The sequence below is a fragment of the Rutilus rutilus genome (genome assembly GCF_951802725.1).
Source record: "Rutilus rutilus genome assembly, chromosome: 21".
Taxonomy (NCBI): Eukaryota; Metazoa; Chordata; class Actinopteri; order Cypriniformes; family Leuciscidae; genus Rutilus; species Rutilus rutilus.
In genome coordinates this window covers 34,058,464-34,079,778 of record NC_140226.1, presented here as the reverse complement: position 1 = coordinate 34,079,778, position 21,315 = coordinate 34,058,464, and the positions used below count along the sequence as shown (strand labels likewise).

The 21,315-nt window shown below is 41.2% G+C and overlaps 1 protein-coding gene across 1 annotated transcript; it reads left to right on the top strand.

The window, feature by feature from the left end:
• Positions 1-421: 421 nt before the first annotated feature.
• LOC311280991 (adhesion G-protein coupled receptor G2-like) lies at positions 422-20,508 on the top strand. Its single transcript, XM_084393611.1, has 11 exons — positions 422-1,458; positions 1,536-1,698; positions 3,103-3,240; positions 15,714-15,827; positions 15,925-15,961; positions 16,052-16,149; positions 16,974-17,101; positions 17,234-17,499; positions 17,823-17,910; positions 19,244-19,527; positions 19,779-20,508. The coding sequence occupies exons 2-11, from the start codon at positions 1,564-1,566 to the stop codon at positions 19,907-19,909; spliced, it is 1,419 nt and encodes a 472-aa protein (XP_084249737.1). The 5' UTR covers positions 422-1,458; positions 1,536-1,563; the 3' UTR covers positions 19,910-20,508.
• The last annotated feature ends 807 nt before the right edge of the window (positions 20,509-21,315 follow it).

The window sequence follows — 21,315 nt, the reverse complement described above, 5'->3', positions numbered from 1 at the left end:
ATAAAACACAATATATTACATCACTTTACAAATGCATATATGTCTCATTAAAACCCATCTCTTATTTCTTTGTGTTGAAGGGGAAGAAAGTAGTAAATACGTTCTGCATTTTGAAAGGAGTGTATGGAAGTGTGTCATCTGTGTTAAAGAAACATCAACTACTGTCACACCACTGTCACCCACTTACACTAACATATCAACATCAAGTTTCACACCACTGTCACACACTACTACTGACAAACCAACATCAAGTTTCACATCACTGTCACACACTACTACTGACAAACCAACATCAAGTTTCACATCACTGTCACACACTACTACTGACAAATCAACATCAAGTTTCACACCACTGTCACACACTACTACTGACAAACCAACATCAAGTTTCACACCACTGTCACACACTACTACTGACAAACCAACATCAAGTTTCACATCACTGTCACACACTACTACTGACAAACCAACATCAAGTTTCACATCACTGTCACACACTACTACTGACAAATCAACATCAAGTTTCACATCACTGTCACACACTACTACTGACAAACCAACATCAAGTTTCACACCACTGTCACACACTACTACTGACAAACCAACATCAAGTTTCACATCACTGTCACACACTACTACTGACAAACCAACATTAAGTTTCACATCACTGTCACACACTACTACTGACAAACCAACATCAAGTTTCACATCACTGTCACACACTACTACTACTGACAAACCAACATCAAGTTTCACACCACTGTCACACACTACTACTGACAAACCAACATTAAGTTTCACATCACTGTCACACACTACTACTGACAAACCAACATCAAGTTTCACATCACTGTCACACACTACTACTACTGACAAACCAACATCAAGTTTCACATCACTGTCACACACTACTACTACTGACAAACCAACATCAAGTTTCACACCACTGTCACACACTACTACTGACAAACCAACATCAAGTTTCACACCACTGTCACACACTACTACTGACAAATCAACATCAAGTTTCACACCACTGTCACACACTACTACTGACAAACCAACATCAAGTTTCACATCACTGTCACACACTACTACTGACAAACCAACATCAAGTTTCACATCACTGTCACACACTACTACTGACAAATCAACATCAAGTTTCACATCACTGTCACACACTACTACTGACAAACCAACATCAAGTTTCACATCACTGTCACACACTACTACTGACAAACCAACATCAAGTTTCACATCACTGTCACACACTACTACTGACAAACCAACATCAAGTTTCACATCACTGTCACACACTACTACTGACAAACCAACATCAAGTTTCACATCACTGTCACACACCACCACAAAAGTGGTGAGACAACTTGAGACAACTTACAATATAACTGCAGATGATCCAAAAAACAAGGATGGATCTATTAATCCCTCAAAAGCATCGTAAGTGTGTGGTTACCAGTGACTTTTAAAATAAAAACTTTCATTACAGAATACAGAGATATTTTTCAATTTTGCAGAGATGCCTTGAACAATCTGGAGTCTAAGATGGAAGAGATGAGAAACAACAATATAAGCAACGCACGGATTGTCATGGGGGATGTTATTGGCCTTATTCACGTACAAGACGAGAACACAAAAGCCAGAGACACATGTTACTCTTCAGATCCAGACAGGATAAACGTAAGACTTGAGAAACAATAAAACATTAGGGCTGGGGTAAACGATTATTAATTAAACGATTAGTCGGGCGATTATTTGATCGATTAGTCGACTAGACTAACGACTAATTGGAATTAATTATCCTGTCTGTTACTCGCATATCTCTCGAACCGTTAGTCCGATAGATTAGCCCCAAGAAGGTTGTGGTTTAAAAATAAACATTCTGACATAAACACTCTGTCAGCTACAATGTTTACTTCTGAATATTATAGTATAAACGTGATAAATCCATTTTGATTAATTTGAGTAAAAAATGTGTTTTCTTTACCAAGAAAGTGGCAAGATGAAAACCACTATTTTCTGTTTCAAACTTTCACATAGCATCTTTAGGTTATAATAACATAAAAAATTCAAATCCAGATTTAGATTTTCAAAGATTTATTTAAATAACGGATTATTTTCCCCCAAAAATGCAATAAATTCATGACACTTTTTTTTTCAAAATGCAATTAATCCATTGAATCAATATAAAAGTTATTTTTCATATTGAAACTGTTGAAAATACACAAAGTAAGTTGATCCACATGACAGCCTCTGAACTCCGTCAATACTAATCATATAGGCTATACAGGCACGTTCTGGACTAAACATACATTCAATCAGCCATCGCTAAGAAATACCTCCTGAACTTTTTTGACGGTGATCAGCTGTAAAATGGTCCTGCTTGGTCCTGCTCGGTTTTCGTTGACTTTGAGTACAAGAATTGAACGTTTTTTTAAAAGATCCCCTGGGGTTAACGTGTCAGCGTGACAGAAGTTTGATGCTGTCGTGTGAGAACAAGCAACAGTTGGCATTTCTCTTCCTCCCGCGTGCCTCATCTTCTTAATTTCCCTTACAAAAATGATTAGATTTCGATGGCGTACGTTTCTTCCCTACGGCAGAAACCACCACAGGTTCATCAATGCCGTCAAATGTATACATTTTTTTGTTTGTTTGTTGATCAAAAAGTAAACTAGGATGCCGGGTGTATTCAAAGCGCCGCCGTTACTGTTTACAATGCGTGGAATGGTGCGCTGTGATTGGTTGAGCGGATTTAAAGCATTCTGCAGAGAAAGGAGACTGGCGTTTGTCGCGGTTTGGAAAGAAAGGGAGAAAACATGACAGAAAAACACGGCGGGCGGTGTGTGTGGCGAGCTGTACCTCCGGGAATGGTGCAAAAAAGCAAGAAAGCAAGAAAGCAAGAAAGAAAGAAAGAAAGAAAGAAAGAAAGAAAGAAAGAAAGAAAGAAAGAAAGAAAGAAGTGTCGACGCAAAAATATGACGTTGACGAAATTTTGACGTCGAAGCGTCAACATCATCGACGCACCGCTACAGCACTATAAAACATGGTATTATTTCTCATTTATTATGCTATTTCTTTTCACAGGTTACTTATTGTCAAAGTGACCTGCAGACAGACATTCCCTGGTCTGTAAAGATTCCCACCGAGGCCTTTAATAAATCACGACTGGAAAACCATGGACGCGCGTTACTTGGAGTTCTACGGTTCAAAAACATGGGAAAGGTACTCACAATTAAAAAAATAAAGGAAAGTTTATGGGATAGTTCACGCAAAAAATTGTCACTTATCTTTGTTCTATCATGACAAATCTCTTCGACCTCAGAAGAGCTGGATATGGGTACACTCAGTGCTTAATTTGAGCCCGATCCTGTTCCGGAAAATGTCAGATTTTGGATTTTTGCATTCTGTAGATTGGAGGTTATGTTTTGCTATTGGCCCTAAGAAAATATAGTTCCCTTTCAAGGGAACTCGAGCTGCGTTTGAGACGCGGTGGGAACGCTCTGCGTGATTGCGTCGTGAAGCACGTGTATAATCAGTCCAATGGAACGAAGGAACGTCATCAGTGACGTCACCGACCAGGAAGGTATAAATAACCCTTGAGATCAGATCAAACCAGCTTCTGTTGTCTTCAACAAGCGCTCTCTGTATATCTGTCCCTGTCATATTTATTGTTGTCTGTCAAGCTCAATATATATATATATAAAATGGCGAATAAGCAAGAATACAAGCGTTGTGTTGTGCCCTGCCCTCGTTTCATCACGGGTGGGGACACACATCTGCTTTGTGTTTTTTGTTTGGGAGTGGAGCATGCCCAGTCAGTTCTCGAGGGAGCTGACTGTGAGCATTGCGTTAAGCTGTCCTTGCGGACGCTCCGCTCTCGCCGGGCGTTCTTCGAGGAGGACGGTTCGGTTCGCGTTCCCCGAGGTGCGGGTCCCGCTGCTGCCGAGGCACAGCGGAGGCTTTCATCTTGGGGTTCGCATATGGATTTAGTAGCGGGGTTTGAGACGGGCCCCGCCCTTTCTCAACCCTTACCTGCTGAATCCGGTGCTTCAGCCCAGGAAGGAGCCCGCTCTGCGGCTTCTCCTCCCCGGGTTGAGGCACCATTGTTGCGGCTATCCAGTTCTGAGGAACTGGATGCCGTGGAAGTTGAACATAATATTGAAGACGAGTGTTCGCCAGCTCGTATTTCGGGGGATGAGGAGCTTATGGAGGTTTTAACTCGTGCTGTTGCCAAGTTAAATATTGAATGGCCAACTGATAATGTTGATATTGTTCAAAAAAAGAGTCTTTTAGATGAACGTTTTTTGCCATCAAAAACACGACCTCCTCGTCGGGAACTGCCGTTTTTTCCCGATCTCCACACTGAGGTGTCGAGATCGTGGATTAAACCAGCATCTTTCAGAGTGCATAGTCCACAAACACTGAACTATAGTAATATTAAAGATATTTCCCACTATGGTTATTTGACGATGCCTCCGGCGGAAGAGACGCTTGCGAGCTATCTCTCTCCCGAGTCATCGTCATCACTGAAAGCCCCGACGTTACCCACCAAGCCATTAAAAGCCACTTCTATGATGGTGGGTAAAGCTTATACGGCAGCAGGTCAGGCAGCAGGATGCTTGCATACTATGTCTATATTGCAAGCGTATCAGGCTGACCTGCTGAGGGACATGGATGATTGTGAGGAAGTTAGTGCTGACGCAATTCGAGAATTGCGTCGGGCGACAGATCTATCTCTCCGGGCCACCAAGGAGACGGCTAAATCTGTGGGCCGTTCTATGGCAGCCCTGGTGGCCACGGAGCGCCATTTATGGTTAAATTTGTCTGATATAAAAGATAAAGATAGATCTGTTCTTCTGGATGCCCCGCTTTCGCCTTCGAGTTTGTTCGGCGATGCTATAAATTGTGTTGTAGATAGATTTACTGAATCTAAAAAACAAGCAGCGGCATTCCAGAGGTTTCTTCCTCGCCGATCCAGTGTCCCAGGGACTGCTAATGTCAAACCAGAGCAGTCCCGACCGTCTACGAGCTCCTCACAACAGCAGCAGTATAGAGTTCAACAAAAACAAAGCGTCGCCTCTCGGGCTCCGCCACAGCCTGGGGAGCCCAGGGGGCGGCCGCAGTTCAAGTCAGTTAGAGGTAGACAAGATCTGAGGACTGTCATCTCTAAAAAGGCTTGGGACAAGAAGAAGTCCTGACGCCCAAGGTGTCAAAATGTTGAGGGTGGTCCCCTCGGGGGAGGGACGGTTCCGAGGAATCGTTTCTCCTCCGCGCCCTCTGGGGGGCGGTTCTCTGAGGAGAGCCGCAGCGCTGCCACATCGGTTGTTCCCTGCCGGTTCGCCGTTTCAGGGCACCGAGGTGTCAGCGTCCCTGTGCGATCCTCCGAGGAGGGTCGTAGAACGGTCAGTTCGGTTGTTCCCTGCCGGTTCGCCGCTTCAGGGCACCGAAATGTCTGTTCGACTAAATCCAGAGGCCAGTCTCGAGAGGCTGGTTCCCTTAGCAGAATTTCTGGTAGCGTGGAAACTTCTACCAAATATTTCTCAATGGGTCCTGCATGTAGTGGAAAAGGGTTACAGAATTCAGTTCGGGTCGTGTCCGCCCAGATTCCAGGGGGTTCTGCCCACAGTGGTGGACTCCGAGCAGGCTCTGGTTATGGAGCAGGAAGTAATGACGCTTCTTCGAAAAGGAGCTATAGAAAGGGTCTCTCCTCCCAGCAGAGAGTCAGGGTTCTACAGCCGTTATTTCATTGTTCCAAAAAAGGATGGGGGGTTGCGTCCTATTCTAGATCTGCGTCAGCTAAACCGCAGAGTACAGAAACTCAAGTTCAAGATGCTTACGCTCAAACAGATTGTATCACAGATTCAGTCCGAGGACTGGTTTGTGACAATAGACTTGAAGGACGCATACTTCCATGTATCGATTCATCCTCATCACAGGAAGTTCCTGAGGTTTGCTTTCGGGGGCGAAGCATACCAATATCGGGTTCTTCCCTTCGGCCTAGGTTTATCACCCCGCACTTTTACAAAATGTGTGGATGCAGCGCTGGCTCCACTGAGACTCCAGGGCATTCGCATATTAAACTATCTAGACGATTGGTTGATTCTTGCTCAGTCAGAGCAGATGGCAGTTCGGCATCGAGGTGTCGTTCTGGCTCATATAGAAAAGTTGGGGTTACGGCTCAACTCCAAAAAGAGTGTGCTCCTCCCAGCACAGAGGACCACTTTTCTAGGAGTAATTTGGGATTCAATAACAATGCAGGCACGTCTGTCTCCTGCGCGAATATCAGCGATTCTCACAGCCGTAAAAGGGGTAAAACTAGGCCAGTCACTCACTGTCAAACAATTTCAAAGATTGTTGGGGCTCATGGCAGCGGCGTCCAACGTAATTACTTTTGGCCTTCTGTACATGAGACCTTTGCAGTGGTGGCTCAGGACCAGGGGGTTTTCCCCGAGGGGAAATCCGTTTCGCATGATCAAGGTCACGCGGCGATGCCTTCGTGCTTTGGTCATGTGGAAGAAACCTTGGTTCCTCGCCCAGGGCCCAGTGTTGGGGGTGTCTTGTCGACGCGTAACGCTTTCGACAGACGCTTCCCTCACGGGGTGGGGCGCAGTCATGAGCGGACGCTCAGTATCAGGTCTTTGGCGGGACCATCATCTGTCTTGGCACATAAATTGTTTAGAAATGATGGCCGTATTTTATGCTCTGAAACACTTCCTGCCAGACCTGAGAGGCCACCACGTGTTGGTCCGCACGGACAACACGTCGGTGGTCTCATACATCAACCATCAGGGGGGTCTGAGGTCTCGACCACTGTGCAAGCTGGCTCATCAGATCCTCCTATGGGCCCAGGGGAAATTACTGTCCCTCAGGGCAGTATATATTCCGGGGCATCTGAATGTAGGAGCAGATATTCTGTCAAGACAGGGGCTGAGGCCCGGGGAGTGGAGGCTTCACCCCGAGGTGGTGGAGCTTCTGTGGGAGAAATATGGGCGAGCCCGAGTCGACCTTTTCGCATCATCAGACTCAACCCATTGTCCTCTTTGGTTCTCCCTCACACATCCAGCCCCTCTCGGACTGGATGCAATGGTGCAGGTGTGGCCGAGGCTACATCTGTACGGGTTCCCCCCAGTATCTATGCTCCCGGGAGTTCTGGAGAGAGTTCGCCGGGAAGGGGCTCATCTACTATTAATAGCTCCGTACTGGCCAACCCGAGTTTGGTTCTCGGATCTGGTATCACTTCTGGACGGCTCTCCGATGGAGATTCCCGTCAGGAGGGACCTGCTGTCCCAAGCGAAGGGCACGATATTTCACCCTCGCCCAGAGTTGTGGAAGTTGTGGGCTTGGCCTCTGAGGGGGCCCAGCTCATAGAATCTGGTCTCTCGACTGAGGTCGTTGAGACTATCCTTCAATCCAGAGCTCCTTCCACGAGGAAACTTTATGCTTTGAAATGGAAACTATTTTCTACATGGTGTAGAGATCGTAATTTGAATCCTGTTAACTGCCCTATTGGTACAGTTCTCGATTTTCTACAAGACCGTTTCTCTGCTGGATTATCTCCTTCCACCTTAAAGGTGTACGTAGCGGCTATATCTGCATATCATACCCCTCTGGCGGGTACTTCAGTTGGGAGAGATCCTCTAATTATTCGTTTTCTCCGTGGCACTTTGAGGTTGAGACCTGTATTGCACTCTAGAGCACCGGCATGGGATTTGGCCATTGTACTTGAGGGTCTGGCTTTGGCTCCCTTCGAGCCCATTGAGGAGGTTTCAGAAAAGTTCCTTACTCTAAAAACTTTATTTCTTCTTGCTATTTCCTCTATCAAGAGAATTGGTGATTTACAAGCCTTGTCGGTGGCTCCATCGTGTCTGGAATTTGCACCTGGTATGGTGAAAGCATTTCTTCACCCTAGACTGGGTTACATTCCTAAGGTCCCTACTAATGTTGGGGGCCCAATTGTGCTGCAGGCCTTTTATCCTCCACCATTTAATACCCCAGACCAGGAAAACCTGAATCTGTTATGCCCTGTGCGGGCGTTGGATGCTTACGTCCACAGAGCTGCCCTGTGGCGTAAATCGGAACAATTATTTGTCTGCTTCGGAGCACCTAAGAAAGGGTGTCCTGCATCAAAACAGATTATGAGTAAGTGGATAGTTGAGGCTATTTCACTGGCATATGAAGCGGCCGGACAGCCTTCACCTTTGACTGTTCGGGCCCATTCTACGAGGAGTATGGCTGCCTCTACGGCTTTAATTTCGGGAGTTTCCCTTTTAGACATTTGTAATGCGGCAGGATGGTCCTCCCCGCATACGTTTGTGAGATTTTATGACTTGGACCTCTCCACTCCTGGGGTCAGGTTGCTTGCTTCTTAGTATGCTCAGGGTACTTCATACAGAACAGGCACATCGTCATTATGGCTGAGTGGGTATGGGGTTCCCACCGCGTCTCAAACGCAGCTCGAGTTCCCTTGAAAGGGAACGTCTCAGGTTACGTATGTAACCCTGGTTCCCTGATAGGGAACGAGACGCTGCGTTCGCCTGCCATACTTCCTGCTTGCCTTGATCGACTTGCTTCAGGCTTATCAGAAGCTGGTTTGATCTGATCTCAAGGGTTATTTATACCTTCCTGGTCGGTGACGTCACTGATGACGTTCCTTCGTTCCATTGGACTGATTATACACGTGCTTCACGACGCAATCACGCAGAGCGTTCCCACCGCGTCTCAAACGCAGCGTCTTGTTCCCTATCAGGGAACCAGGGTTACATACGTAACCTGAGACGTTTTTATCAGCTTTCTTAAGTTCAAAATCACTATTATTGGTTGGTGCTTACTGCTTATTGTTTTGCACACAGTAAACCAAAATGTTTGGAGAGTTGCATCAAGTTTAGAGAGAGTGTACCTGATGCATCATTCTAATATAAATAAGTTCATATCGCCAATATGTCAAAAAGAAAGTCAATCATATTTAAATTTTCCATATCCACGAGTAAAGCTGGTAGTGTTTCTGTTTAAAAGAGATCCCGAAGATGGAACTGCTAATAATAATCAGTAGGGATGCACGATATATCGACCACATATCAATATCGGCTGATAAATGGTCATTTTTGATGATATCATTATCGATCTGATAAGAAAATTAGGCCGATATATCAAGGCCGATAGATGATAGATTATTTACTTCAGCTGAGAGATGCGCGCTGTTCGCCGTGATAGTTTTGAATGATTGGAATCACTTCAAAAAGGAAGATAAAGTTATGTGCAACATGTGCAGCACAAATCTATCACATAGGCTTCATAACATTATAATAAGAACCCGCCTGTAAAACTAGATGTACCGCATGGCGGTACAAAATATGACCGCCGCTCAGGCCTGCACTGGCTTTCCACAAAAATAAATGACGTGGAGCAATTTGGCTGTATTCCGTGTTTATGTATATACCTAAAAAAAGTAGTAGTATGTGCATGTCTGTCTGTGTGTGTGTGTGTGTATGTGTGTGTGTTTGTGTGTGCGCGTCTGTGCATGTGGATTTGTATGTGTGTGTATGGGTGTGTGTCTGTGCGTGTGGATGTCAGTGTGTGTGCATGCTTGCGTTTGTTTGTATTCCTGCATGTGTGTGTGTGACAGTATCATCTTAAACCAGCAACCCTTCGCTCAACAGCACCATCTACAGGCCGATGAGTGTACAGTCACTAAATGTGCACATAAATTAATTTATTTTATACCCCCCATTGATGAAATTCTACGAAACTTAGCATACCCCCAGAGGATGTCAAGTTAATCATACACATGAAATATGGTGCAGTTCTGAACATCTCCACTGAAGATAGGGGCGATTAAAGCAGAATAATATTGCATTTTCATTTTTTATGGGAGGGGCGCAAATCACAAATGAGTGATTATGGGCTAGGTTGATGTGGGCCCTTAAGACCAACATACCATAAAAATGTCTTCATCCTCGGTTCCACGGTTCAAGTAGTTATTTAGGAAAAACGGAATTTTTTGGGTTTGGTGGGGCCCAGCGCGGGGGGGGGAGTGGCCCCCGGGGACCAAACGAAATTTTTTCGTAAAAGTCTAGTGGGGCTACATGCCCACCAAATTTCATGTTCCCCGGTGTTTCGGTGTCCCTGGTATCGTTGACGGAAAATTCAGTAGATTGACGGGAAAAAAAAACTAAAAAACTTTGACAATCGATTATGGGCTGGGTTGATGTGGGCCCTTAAGACCAACATACTTTGCAAATTTCTTCATCCTCGGTGCCACGGTTCAGGTAGTTATTTTGGAAAAACTGCATTTTTTGGGTTTGGGGGGGGCCCAGCGCGGGGGGGGAGTGGCCCCCGGGGACCAAAAGAAATTTTTCCGTAAAAGTCTAGTGGGGCTACATGCTCACCAAATTTCATGTTCCCCGGTGTTTCGGTGTCCCTGGTATCGTTGACGGAAAATTCAGTAGATTGACAAAAAAAAAAAATGCTGTGAATTCGTGTTCGCCAGTGTTTCAGCGCGACGAGCACATTGTGGCGGAAAGAGCGCGTCTATGGAGTTAAGCCTTCATGACAACGCTCTCCGGGGAGTGGTCAAATTACTTTTGAATGGCTCGTAATGAGCTCGACTGGAGTCGCTCTCTTTTTATACAGATTACAGAAGCTGAGAATATTTGTTTTTTATATAAATTACTTCATTTAAAAGATGCGATCTCAAGCTTTATGCCCGTGGGTCTGTTTGCCTGTTTGACTGAATTTTCGCGGAGTTATAGATCATTTTCGAACGCGTTTCAAATGGGAGTTTACTGACAGAGAGAAGGCAGAAATCGCATCATGTTAAATTTTCTTTATTTGTCAAAAAGCAAAACACTTTATTTTTATTGTGAGTATACAGAAAAAAAAAATAGAAACTGAACAGGATCGACTGATGTATTACACGAAAATGAAAGATCAAAATTAACAGAGCATTTAGTGTTTATTTTCATTGCTAAAAAAAAAAAACGAGCAAAACGCGCGGGCGCGTTTTTGGTCCCCAGAGGGATATTAACGATGTCTTTAATACATTTTCTGGGCCAGCAAGTTTCGGTTCCTTAGAAGCCTATGGAGGAGTTAGACAACTCTCAGATTTAATCAAAAATATCTTAATTTGTGTTCCGAAGATGAACGAAGGTCTTACGGGGTTGGAACAACATGAGGGTGAGTAATTACTGACAGAATTTTCATTTTTGGGTGAACTAACCCTTTAATTGTTGGTTCATGTTAATTAATGCTAACAAAAGCCGCGTTTCTACAGAAATTACCTGGAACAATTTTACCAGGAACTTTTTTCCCCCAGAGCTGTTGCTAGCCGTGTTTCCACCGTGGTCTTAAAGGAACACTCCACCCATTTGCATTAAGCTTTGCGATGTTAGAAACCCAGTCATACTATTGAATGGTCGTGCAACATTTTCTCATTTTCCCCTGAGACGAGAGGAATCTGTATTTACCTCTTTACACTTCCTCCTACAATGACGCAAAAATCGTCATTTTGCGTCATTGTAGGAGGAAGTGTAAGAGGGGGGGATTTCTGTTAAGACTACAAGCACTAGTTCCCACCCTTTCAAATCCGCCCATAGGGGGTTGTACCTAATGCGCTAACAGACCTATCACAGATCAGTGCCAGTGCGTTTGATTTCACCGGCAGAAACCTGCATGTCCGGCCGTCGAGATCGTCCAAAATGTCCGGGATTCGGCTTTGCTTTCTACGGTCGCCATTCATTGTTTACATGCACACCTTTTGTTTCAATCTAACTGAATTCATTCCGATTGGTGAATCTGAATGTAGTGTTTACATGAACGCTAAACAAGTGATCGGTTGATGTGCGTTTTACCATTGCTAAGAAAATACCCGCTCCTCCGTGAGAGATACGAGACCGGTGCGTCTCACAGGCGCTCATCAGTAATCACGCCACCGCTTTTGCGTTCTACAGTCGCCATTCATCATGTTTACTGTGGCGAGCAGGACGAGGCTAGGGCCGCGGTTGAAAGACGCAAGGCCGGTGGCGTGATAGGTTGATGTGCGTTTTACCATTGCTAAGAAAATGCCCGCTCCTCCGTGAGAGACCAGTGCCTCACAGGTGTCGGTCATCAGTAATCACGCCACCGGCCTCGCGTCGTTCTCCCGCGGGCCTAGCCTCGTCCTGCTCGCCACAGTAAACATGATGAATGGCGACTGTAGAACGCAAAAGCCGAATCCCGGACATTTTGTGCGATGCGATCTCAAAAACCCGGGCAGACTCACGGAGACTAGTTAGCTTTATTGTTTACAACTGCTCTCTAACCGGTAGGCGTGGCTTAGGAGTGGCCTCGTAGAGCAGCGAAGCAAGTGCATTCTGGGAGTTGTTGTCTTTCAGCCACATGAGCCAAAAATTAAATTTCTGGCTTTTCTCAGTCTAGAATGCTCCAAATTCAAAAATAATTTCACATTTCTTCTACATAAATGACCCAATTTAAATACACATTCATCTTTCCAGAGGTGGAGTATCCCTTTAAGTACCATGAAGATTAGCCAGATAGTCTGGTGACCTGGACTGCGTGTGACTTTACAGTTCCCACTGGATTTCATCCTCTGAATTTAAGCTTAACCCTCTGATGGTCTTCGGTCACTTCTGACCGAATAATTTTCTGTTTTTAATTTTTAAAAATCACAGCTTCATCGGAAGGTTATGATACTTGGTGACTTTTCTGGGATTAGGTATGTGAATACAAAAAAAAATTGAGGTCATGATCCGAGCATGCTAAGTGGCCGTAAAAAAAATAGTCCCTTTCGTGGTCTTCGGTCAAAAATGACCGACCCATAGGAAATGAATGGGAAATTTACAAAAACGCAAAAATTCTCTGAACTTTTGACTGTACAATCTACAAATCGGCCACGATTCTAAAAAAAAGTACACCGCAGTAAAGGGGTGACACTCTACAACATCAAGAGTGCAAAAAATTCACACCCACCCACACACACACACATACAAACACACTTTTATACACATACACACCAATAAATTCAGACTACAAAAATCTGTTTTGAATTTTTAAAAATCACAGCTTCATCAGAATATTACGAAACTTGGTGACTTTTCTGGCATTAGGTATGTGAACATACAAAAAAATGAGTTCATGATCCGAGCATGCTAAGTGGTCGTAAAAAAATTAGTCATGATTTTGGTCTTTGGTCAAAATTACCCCCATAGGAAATGAATGGGAAATTGACAAAAACACAAAAATTCTCTACAAATCAGCCACGATGCAGAAAAAAAGTGCTCAGCAATGAAGGGGTGAAGCTCTAAAACATCAAGAGTGAAAAACATAACATAATTAATAATTATAATTAATATATGTATATATAATTAATATAATAATTATTAAAATTATTAAAATAATAATTAATAAAGTGTTATAAACCTTGGCAAAAAGTATTATTTGAGAATTTCTAAAAAAAATACATTCAATCCACATCTTAAAAGTAAGTAATTTGGTCTAAAAACAACTAGAATTCACAAACATCTCCATTTAGAGCTATACAGGCATCTGGTGGTAAACCCATGCAATAACATGTTTTATTTAATTTTATGTTTAATAAATTGATTAATTTTTTTATTTTAATTTTTTTTCTGAAAGCCTAGTCTCTATTTTACCCGAAAATACTGCATAGAATTATTTTTTATTTTTTTAAATCAAAAAAAAAATTTATCATTATTTTCAATGGCAAAAAATGGACTATAAATATTACATAAATATTAATGTTCAATCAAATTGTCTCAAAATTCTAAATTAAAAAGAATAAATATTATAGAACAAAAATAAATTGCATTGGTTTTTACTGGGATGGAGGAAGTTTCATTTTTAGGTGTCCGGTCATTTATGACCGGGAAGGCCCCCAGTGTGACTGCTAAACGAAGACCATCAGAGGGTTAAATAAAGCCTGAACCTCGTTGTCGGCCCATCTGTCGTATTTTTTAAACTCCATTGTTGATTCAAATAGCAGATGACTGTTACTGCACACACCGCAACAGATTGTGGTTGAATAAAATGCTGCGTGGAGTCAACCAATGAAAATGTGGCATGAACTAAAAAAAAATCAGCATGTTCAGCGCCCAAGTCCCACCCCTGAAAGTTCCTGAATGTTGAAAAAGTACTACCTCGCGAGCAGGGACTTTCGGAGGGTGAAATATTTACCCGGAACTTCATTTAGGCCCTGGTTCCACCTAAAAGTTCCTAGTTCCTGGGGAAAGTTCCTGCAGTGGAAACGCGGCTTAAATGAAACCTTATTATAAAGTGTTACCATTTTTTAATAAAGAAAGTTGTCCATAGGAGTGTAAAATTAATTTGAAAAGTTAAGGAATCTTACACTGCTTCAAACTAGGCTACTATACTATATATGTTTGATTTATGTTGAACTGTTTGAGACATGGCTTTTAATGGTGAGTCTTTGTTATGTATACAGGCTATCAAAGTATATCAAAATTTGAATTTAGATTTATCTGCAAATATATCGGTTATCGGCTTTCAAATCTAAAAAAATATTGGTTATCGGTATCGGCAAAAGTTTTCATAATGGTGCATCCCTATGTAGCAGGAGATACCAGGGGATGCCAGCAGCCATATCACCCTGTAGCCCAAGACTGGTTGCCCATTGAAGCCAAGCAGAGTTGAGCCTGGTTAGTAACTGGATAGGAGACTACTGAAAAAGCCAGGTTGCTGCTGGAAGGGGTGTTAGTGAGGCCAACACGGGGTGCACACCCTGTGGTCTGAGTGGGTCCTAACGCCCCAGTGTAGTGATGGGGAACACTTTACTGTCAAAGAGCACCGTCCTTCGGATGAGACGTTAAACCGAGGTCCTGACTCTCTGTGGTCACAAAAAAAAATCCCAGGATGTCTTTCGAAAGAGTAGAGGTTTAACCCCGGCATCCTTGCCAAATGTGCCCAATGGCCTCTGTCCATCATGGCCTCCTAATCATCCCCATATACTGATTGGCTCTATCACTCGGTCTCCTCTCCACCAATAAGCTGGTGAGTGTGTGGCTGGCGTTCTGGCGCAGTATGACTGCCGTCGCATCATTCAGGTGATGCTGCACATTGGTGGTGGTTGAGGAGATTCCCCCTTCTATGTAAAGCACTTCCGAGTGCCGAGAAAAAAGCGCAACATAAATGTAATGAATTATTATTATGAATTATTATTATTATACGAGGAACGGGAGTTAGATCAGTCAGAATCAGAAATCAATGTAATGGAAAATGCAACTACGTCGTCCGTGAGAGAATATCATAAACTGGTCAACTGAATGAGTTTTGGTCTCAACATAGCTATACATGACAGAATATTACACTAGGCTGTAGTTAGGGCTGTGCAGACACTTGTATGTTCCGGGAAAACTTAAGTTGTATGGTCAGTGTCGGTCACAGTGCCTTTTAAATGCTGTTTTTGATCCGGCAATTATTTATTTACAAATTAAGCACTGGGTACACTGTCATGTTCACTATTGTTATGATGCTTCTATTTTGTTTTTATCCTTTTTGTGACTATGAATTATTGTTTGAAAAGAGATACAAATTAAATTTTTGTGTTCCAGTGAAAATATAACAGCATAAGAGACATTTTTGTGTTAAAACTAAGCTTTTAACAAATGTTTCTTGATCTATTGTATTCACACATTTATATTTGATTTGCTCTATTTCTTATTTAGGATGAAACAAAAAATTACACTGTTTTGAACAATGAGGTTTATGGAATAACGATGAGTGCCAATATCTCCAACCTTACCAACAATATAGAAATGTTCTTTACACAGAAAGATCTGGTAATGAAGGTTTTGTTCCGAAACTTTTTATATATATATATATATATATAATGTATTAATTAGACACTTCAAAAGCACAATAAAAATGTTCTTACAGGTCGGTGAGGCGTCCTGCAGTTCTTGGGATGGCAAAGGTACATTTATTTATGGATGTATTGATCAGTTCCCATCAGCAAACCTAACTAATTTTATATATTTCATTCCTCTCTCTCTTTTCTTCAAAGGAAATCTTACATGGACGACGTCCGGCTGTGAGACAGTAAAAATCAACAACACCATAAAGTGCTCGTGTTCGCATCTGACATTCTTTGCAGTGCTGATGGTGAGAAGCTTCTCAGAGTTTCATTTAAAGACCCCATGAAATCAATATCAGAGTCTTTTAGCTACTGAACTGGTAAAAGATCACTAAAGAGACTTAACAGATATATGCATTTAAAATGTAAAGATCTGATTAGGGCTGTCACGATTACTCCATTAAATTAGAGTACTTGATTTGAAAAAATCCTCGATTGCAATTTACCCGTGTTGAGTAACCGGCAAAATACCGGAAGTGGCGCATTCCACAGATGAGAATTCATGAACTGCATTATTAGACAAATGCCTGCACTGTTTTCTAAGGCTGCACGATGTATTAAAATCGTTTAAAAAGCATACTATGGCATAGTACTATTGTGAATTCACAAAGGCTGCGATTCAATTAAATAAATATGTGCTTTGTGAGTTTAAATGTAAGTAAACATTTGAATTAAATTTCGTTTGGCTAATATTAAACAAGGATTTGAGTTGCTGTAAAGTGTAACAACACCAAGCCATTGGCGCCCTTCTGCAGGCATCTGTTATAATACATAATGTGAATAAGATAATTGTTTACATTATGTATTTTAACAGTGTCGTTTTATAAAACCATATGATACTTTATTTGAACCAAATATTACTGTCTCTTTGTTATTATTTAAGTCATTTTAAAGGCTTAGGTATTTGCTTAAGTCTATTTTTATTAGCACAAAAAATATCTGATTACTCAATTAATAGTCAAAATAAACGAATGATTACTCGATTACCAAAGTAATCGTTAGCGACAGCCCTAGATCTGATTCTTGCTAACAGGGTTTTAAAAGGGTTGTTTCCATTGTTTTCTCTGCTCAGTCTCCTCCAGATGTAAATCCAAACATCACAGCGCCGTATGTGGACTCATTGAGCTTCATCTCTTCTATCGGCTGCGGCATCTCCATGTTTTTTCTATCCGTCGCTCTGTTCATGCATTTCCTGTTACGGTAGAGTCTCTTAAAATATAACATACAGTTACTTTAAGTTTTTGACAAGCTGCTTTTGTTCCTCTTTTGCATAAAAGCTTCGCTGGATGCATAAATATGTTACAAATACAGGTTGTTTTTATCTTTGAACAGGAAAGCCAGATCAAACCAGGCCACGAAGATCTTGATGAACATGTTTGTGGCTTTATTTCTCCTGAATTTATCCTTTTTGTCAAACGAGAGCGTCGCCAACACAGAAGACAAGGCTGCGTGTGTCTTCATAGCGCTGCTCATGCATTACTCCATGCTGACTACATTCACCTGGTTCTTCATTCAAGCTCTTCATATGTACTTATGGCTCATCAGACAGAACGTCACCATCACAAACTACATGAGGAAGATCACCGTGTTCGGCTGGAGTGAGTTATATGAACAAAACTCCTGTTATACTTTTGCCTTAAGAAATCATTTTTAAAAAAACAAAAACCAGCAAGTCAGACTGTAAACTCAAGTTCACCCGAAAAAGTCATATGAACTCCTGTCATGATACTTTGATGATATTTTTTACCTTTACTTGAGCAGCTTGTCTTCATTACGTGGTGTTTTAATGAATTTTAGTAATTTAAGTACATTAAGTTAAATTAAATATGAGAAATGTTTCCTTGGCAACTAGCTTAAGGTATAGTAGGCTATGTATTTTAGTTTATTTCAAGTAATGAAAATGTTCTCTGTGTGTTTTCAGTGCTTCCGGCACCGATAGTCGTAGCTGTTGTTTCAATAGGAGGATATAAAACAATGACTATAAATGCAACATCTGGAAAAACACGAATGTACGTTTTTTTTTTTTTTATGTCTCAAATATATGAATTAATTAAGCTTTTCATGCTCCTAATGTTGTTTTGGAGTCTCCTACAATAGGTTTACATGGATCCAGGTTAAAAATAAAAACTAATTTTCTTATAATATCCATTACAGCATCAGCTCTTTTCTCTCAGTGTCTGAAACAGTTCGATCAAGGATTCAGTCTCTCTAAACCCTGCCTTTCTGAGAGCTGCTCTGCTCTGATTGGTCAGACATCTCAGTCTGCGGTGATTGGTCAGAAACCAAACACTTATTTTATCATATCTGAATCTCAGCTCTTGATAAACAGTGATATGAACAGTAACAATGGGGTGGGTTTTACCATATCAGTCTCATCAAAGTGGATTTGCTTTGTCAGCAGAAAACAGCGTCTTCTTGACATGAACAACACGAACCAAACTCTTCCAGTCTCAGATAAACTACAGTGTTAGAGGGCGGCGCTAAGAGACGCTGTTCGCCGGCAGGCGGCAGCCAATGGAGACCATAGGCTGGCAATAGTGTTGTCATAATACTGGAATTTCCAACTTCGATACGATACCTTGTAGAATATCGATATTTGACACCACGGGGAAAATATATACACCGCCATTCAAATAATTTGTTTTTATTTCATAATTCTTTGATAATTTGGTAAATAACTATTTACGTTCCAAAACTGACTGTATTTATCTGAATACTCTACAAGACGGGCATTTTGACATTTGTGTGTATTTGATAGTTTAAGCACAATAAGACTTCAAAAAGAAGTCAATTTGGTACTTGCGAGTTGATTGAGAGGCGGCTTAATGTGTAATCAGTACGCCATCGGTTAGAGGTACGTGCTTTTGTGCAATATAAGCACTATTAAACCGGGAAGAATTAGAAGAGTGAGTGAGAGGAGGCCAGTGTGTGTCAATTCGCTGCCGGAGAGAATAGAGAGAGACAACACGCAGGTAGTATCGGTATATCAATACTGCAGAAAAGGAGTTATTGGAACAGTTTCAAATATTTCAGAATCAATACATATCAAAATATAAATATTTTTGACAACACTGGCAGGCATTAAAATCTACTTAGGTTCAGAAGGAAGTGAGACTGGAATTACTGATGACTCGTTTCAGGCAGTTCAGTATAGTTTCTTTCTTTTAGGAGACAATAACTCCATTTATCTGCACTTTGATCTGTGAAACTTTGCAGACTCTTTACCTTCACAAACAGCTCTGTGACACTCTACATCAAAGATAATATTTGAAAAAGCATATTAGGGGCACTTTAAGTGCCTTCTGATTGTCTTAATTATATTTCACTCTCTTCTAACTATAGGTGCTGGATTACAGATCCTTTAATTCACTACATAGTGAACATTGGCTACTACGCTTTAGTCTTCATCTTCACAACTGGAATCTTCATCATGATCGTCACTAAGATTGTCCAATCCCGACGCATAAGAGCGCCTGACGGCAAGAGAAAGACGTTCAGAAAGCAGCTCATGATGGTGTTGAGTTTGTTCCTGCTCTTCGGCCTGACGTGGGCTGTGGCGTTCTTCAGTTATGGACCGATGCTCATTCCCTCATATTACATCTTCACCGTGTTGAACTCGTTTCAAGGTGAGAAACAATCACATGCATCATTACATTTGGTTTAGTAGAATGCTTCTATTTTTCTAACAGATTTCAGCAAATTATTTTCAAAATAATAATTATTTTTTCAAAATATATAATTAATTATAAGGGTTGCAGTGGGAGTTGATTTTTTTATTGGTTACAGTTTAAAAAAATCATGCAAACAACTTTAAATCTGTGAAATGTATTTGAGGAGGCATAATTAGCAGAATAAACGTTCTATGATTTTTTTCCAGGGTTTTTCCTCTTCCTGTATTACTACCACATTCACAAAGACATAGAAGGTCATTTCTCTGATGATCCAGAAAGGTCCGGCTCCACCACAACCATCGTTCAATTCAATGCTGTGGAAAATGTTTATAATTAGTCTTTTTAAGACAGAAAACCATGTTGTCTCTTAGACAGCTATTAAGTCAACAGCAGAAAGTCAGAATACTAGTCGTGTTCAATAATAATCTGTCTAAGATGTTGTATGGTGAGGAGATACAATAACTCATAATTGGATCATAACTGGGATCATTAGCATTTAAGACATTTTAAACAAAACTTAATTTAACACGTGCTTGAACATCATCACTGGAAGCTTCTTTGAAAGTCTTTTTTTTTTTTCTCGTATTGTAAGTTCAGGGTAACTGTAACCCTAGTTATTAAATATTTTGTTCGTGTATGAAAATGTATTTGGTCATTCTACATAAATATATCAATGGTATGCTACTAAATGTTTCTTTTAGCAGGTTTGTTTGCAGTATTTATGTATTTGATATGCATTTATGATATAGGCTTGTGTAACACTAGAGGGCGCTGTGAGATTGTGCAGTGTTACAGTTTCTGAAGTTGGAGTTGAAGATGTGAATGAGATCATCTATATTCGGCTCAGTGTGACACATGTAGTTGCAATTACAACCAGCTATTGACTCAATACTTGTGTTTCACATTGACTAATAAACTTCTATCCAGTTGAATGAGTTGAGAATTTCACCTGTTGATGACACTTCCAGTCAAACTCAGGCTACTAATAAATGCTAATCTTTTAAACTATTCATCAAAGAATCAATATTTCACAAAAAAAATTACGCAATACAACCGTTTTCAACATTGATAATAATCGTAAATGTTACTTGAGCAGCAAATCAACATATTAGAATGATTTCTGAAGGATCAACATTTACATTTTACAATATATTCATATAGAAAACAAATCTGCCGTGATATTTTGACATATAAGAGGACATCAAAAAGTTTTCCCCACTGATAATCCTGTTGAAAGTACCCTGGTTATTGGCGATTCTATTACACAGAACGTGAAAATAGAGACACCAGCCACCATAGTCACATGATTAGCTAGAGCAACTGATATCAAAGCAAATTTAAGAAACATGCTAAGTTCACATACTTGTTTCTCTGAGAAACAATGCTATAGATTTAGTTATTCTCCTTTGAAAATGTGCGTTCCGTGTCGGAATGTCTGTCTTTGTTTTGGTCTGTGTGACTCCGCCCACTGCCAGTTTACCCAATCATATTTGGACGCCGCAGAAAACAGCGTATTTCAGTCATGGAAGCCGGCAAACGAAAAGGGTCAGAAATCGTACATTCTATCCATCCTAAAAAGCTGGATGATCAAAAGTATAGGCCTAATAAAAGCTGTATAAATATTGGAGATGCGCTTGAGAGATGGAGACTTTCAAAGATTTCAAAATAAATTCTGAATTGGCTAATTTTCTCCTTGATAGGTAAGAAATTAGCTAAAATTAGTTTGCTAATGTATCGAGGCTA

Bases quoted from the DNA above. Each gene is read 5' to 3' on its own strand.
- LOC311280991 (XM_084393611.1), top strand. From the start codon at position 1,564: ATGGAAGAGATGAGAAACAACAATATAAGCAACGCACGGATTGTCATG. The intron at 15,828-15,924 runs GTAATGAAGGTT...ATGTTCTTACAG, and splicing joins TCTTTACACAGAAAGATCTG to GTCGGTGAGGCGTCCTGCAG. The intron at 17,102-17,233 runs GTAGAGTCTCTT...ATCTTTGAACAG, and splicing joins TTCATGCATTTCCTGTTACG to GAAAGCCAGATCAAACCAGG.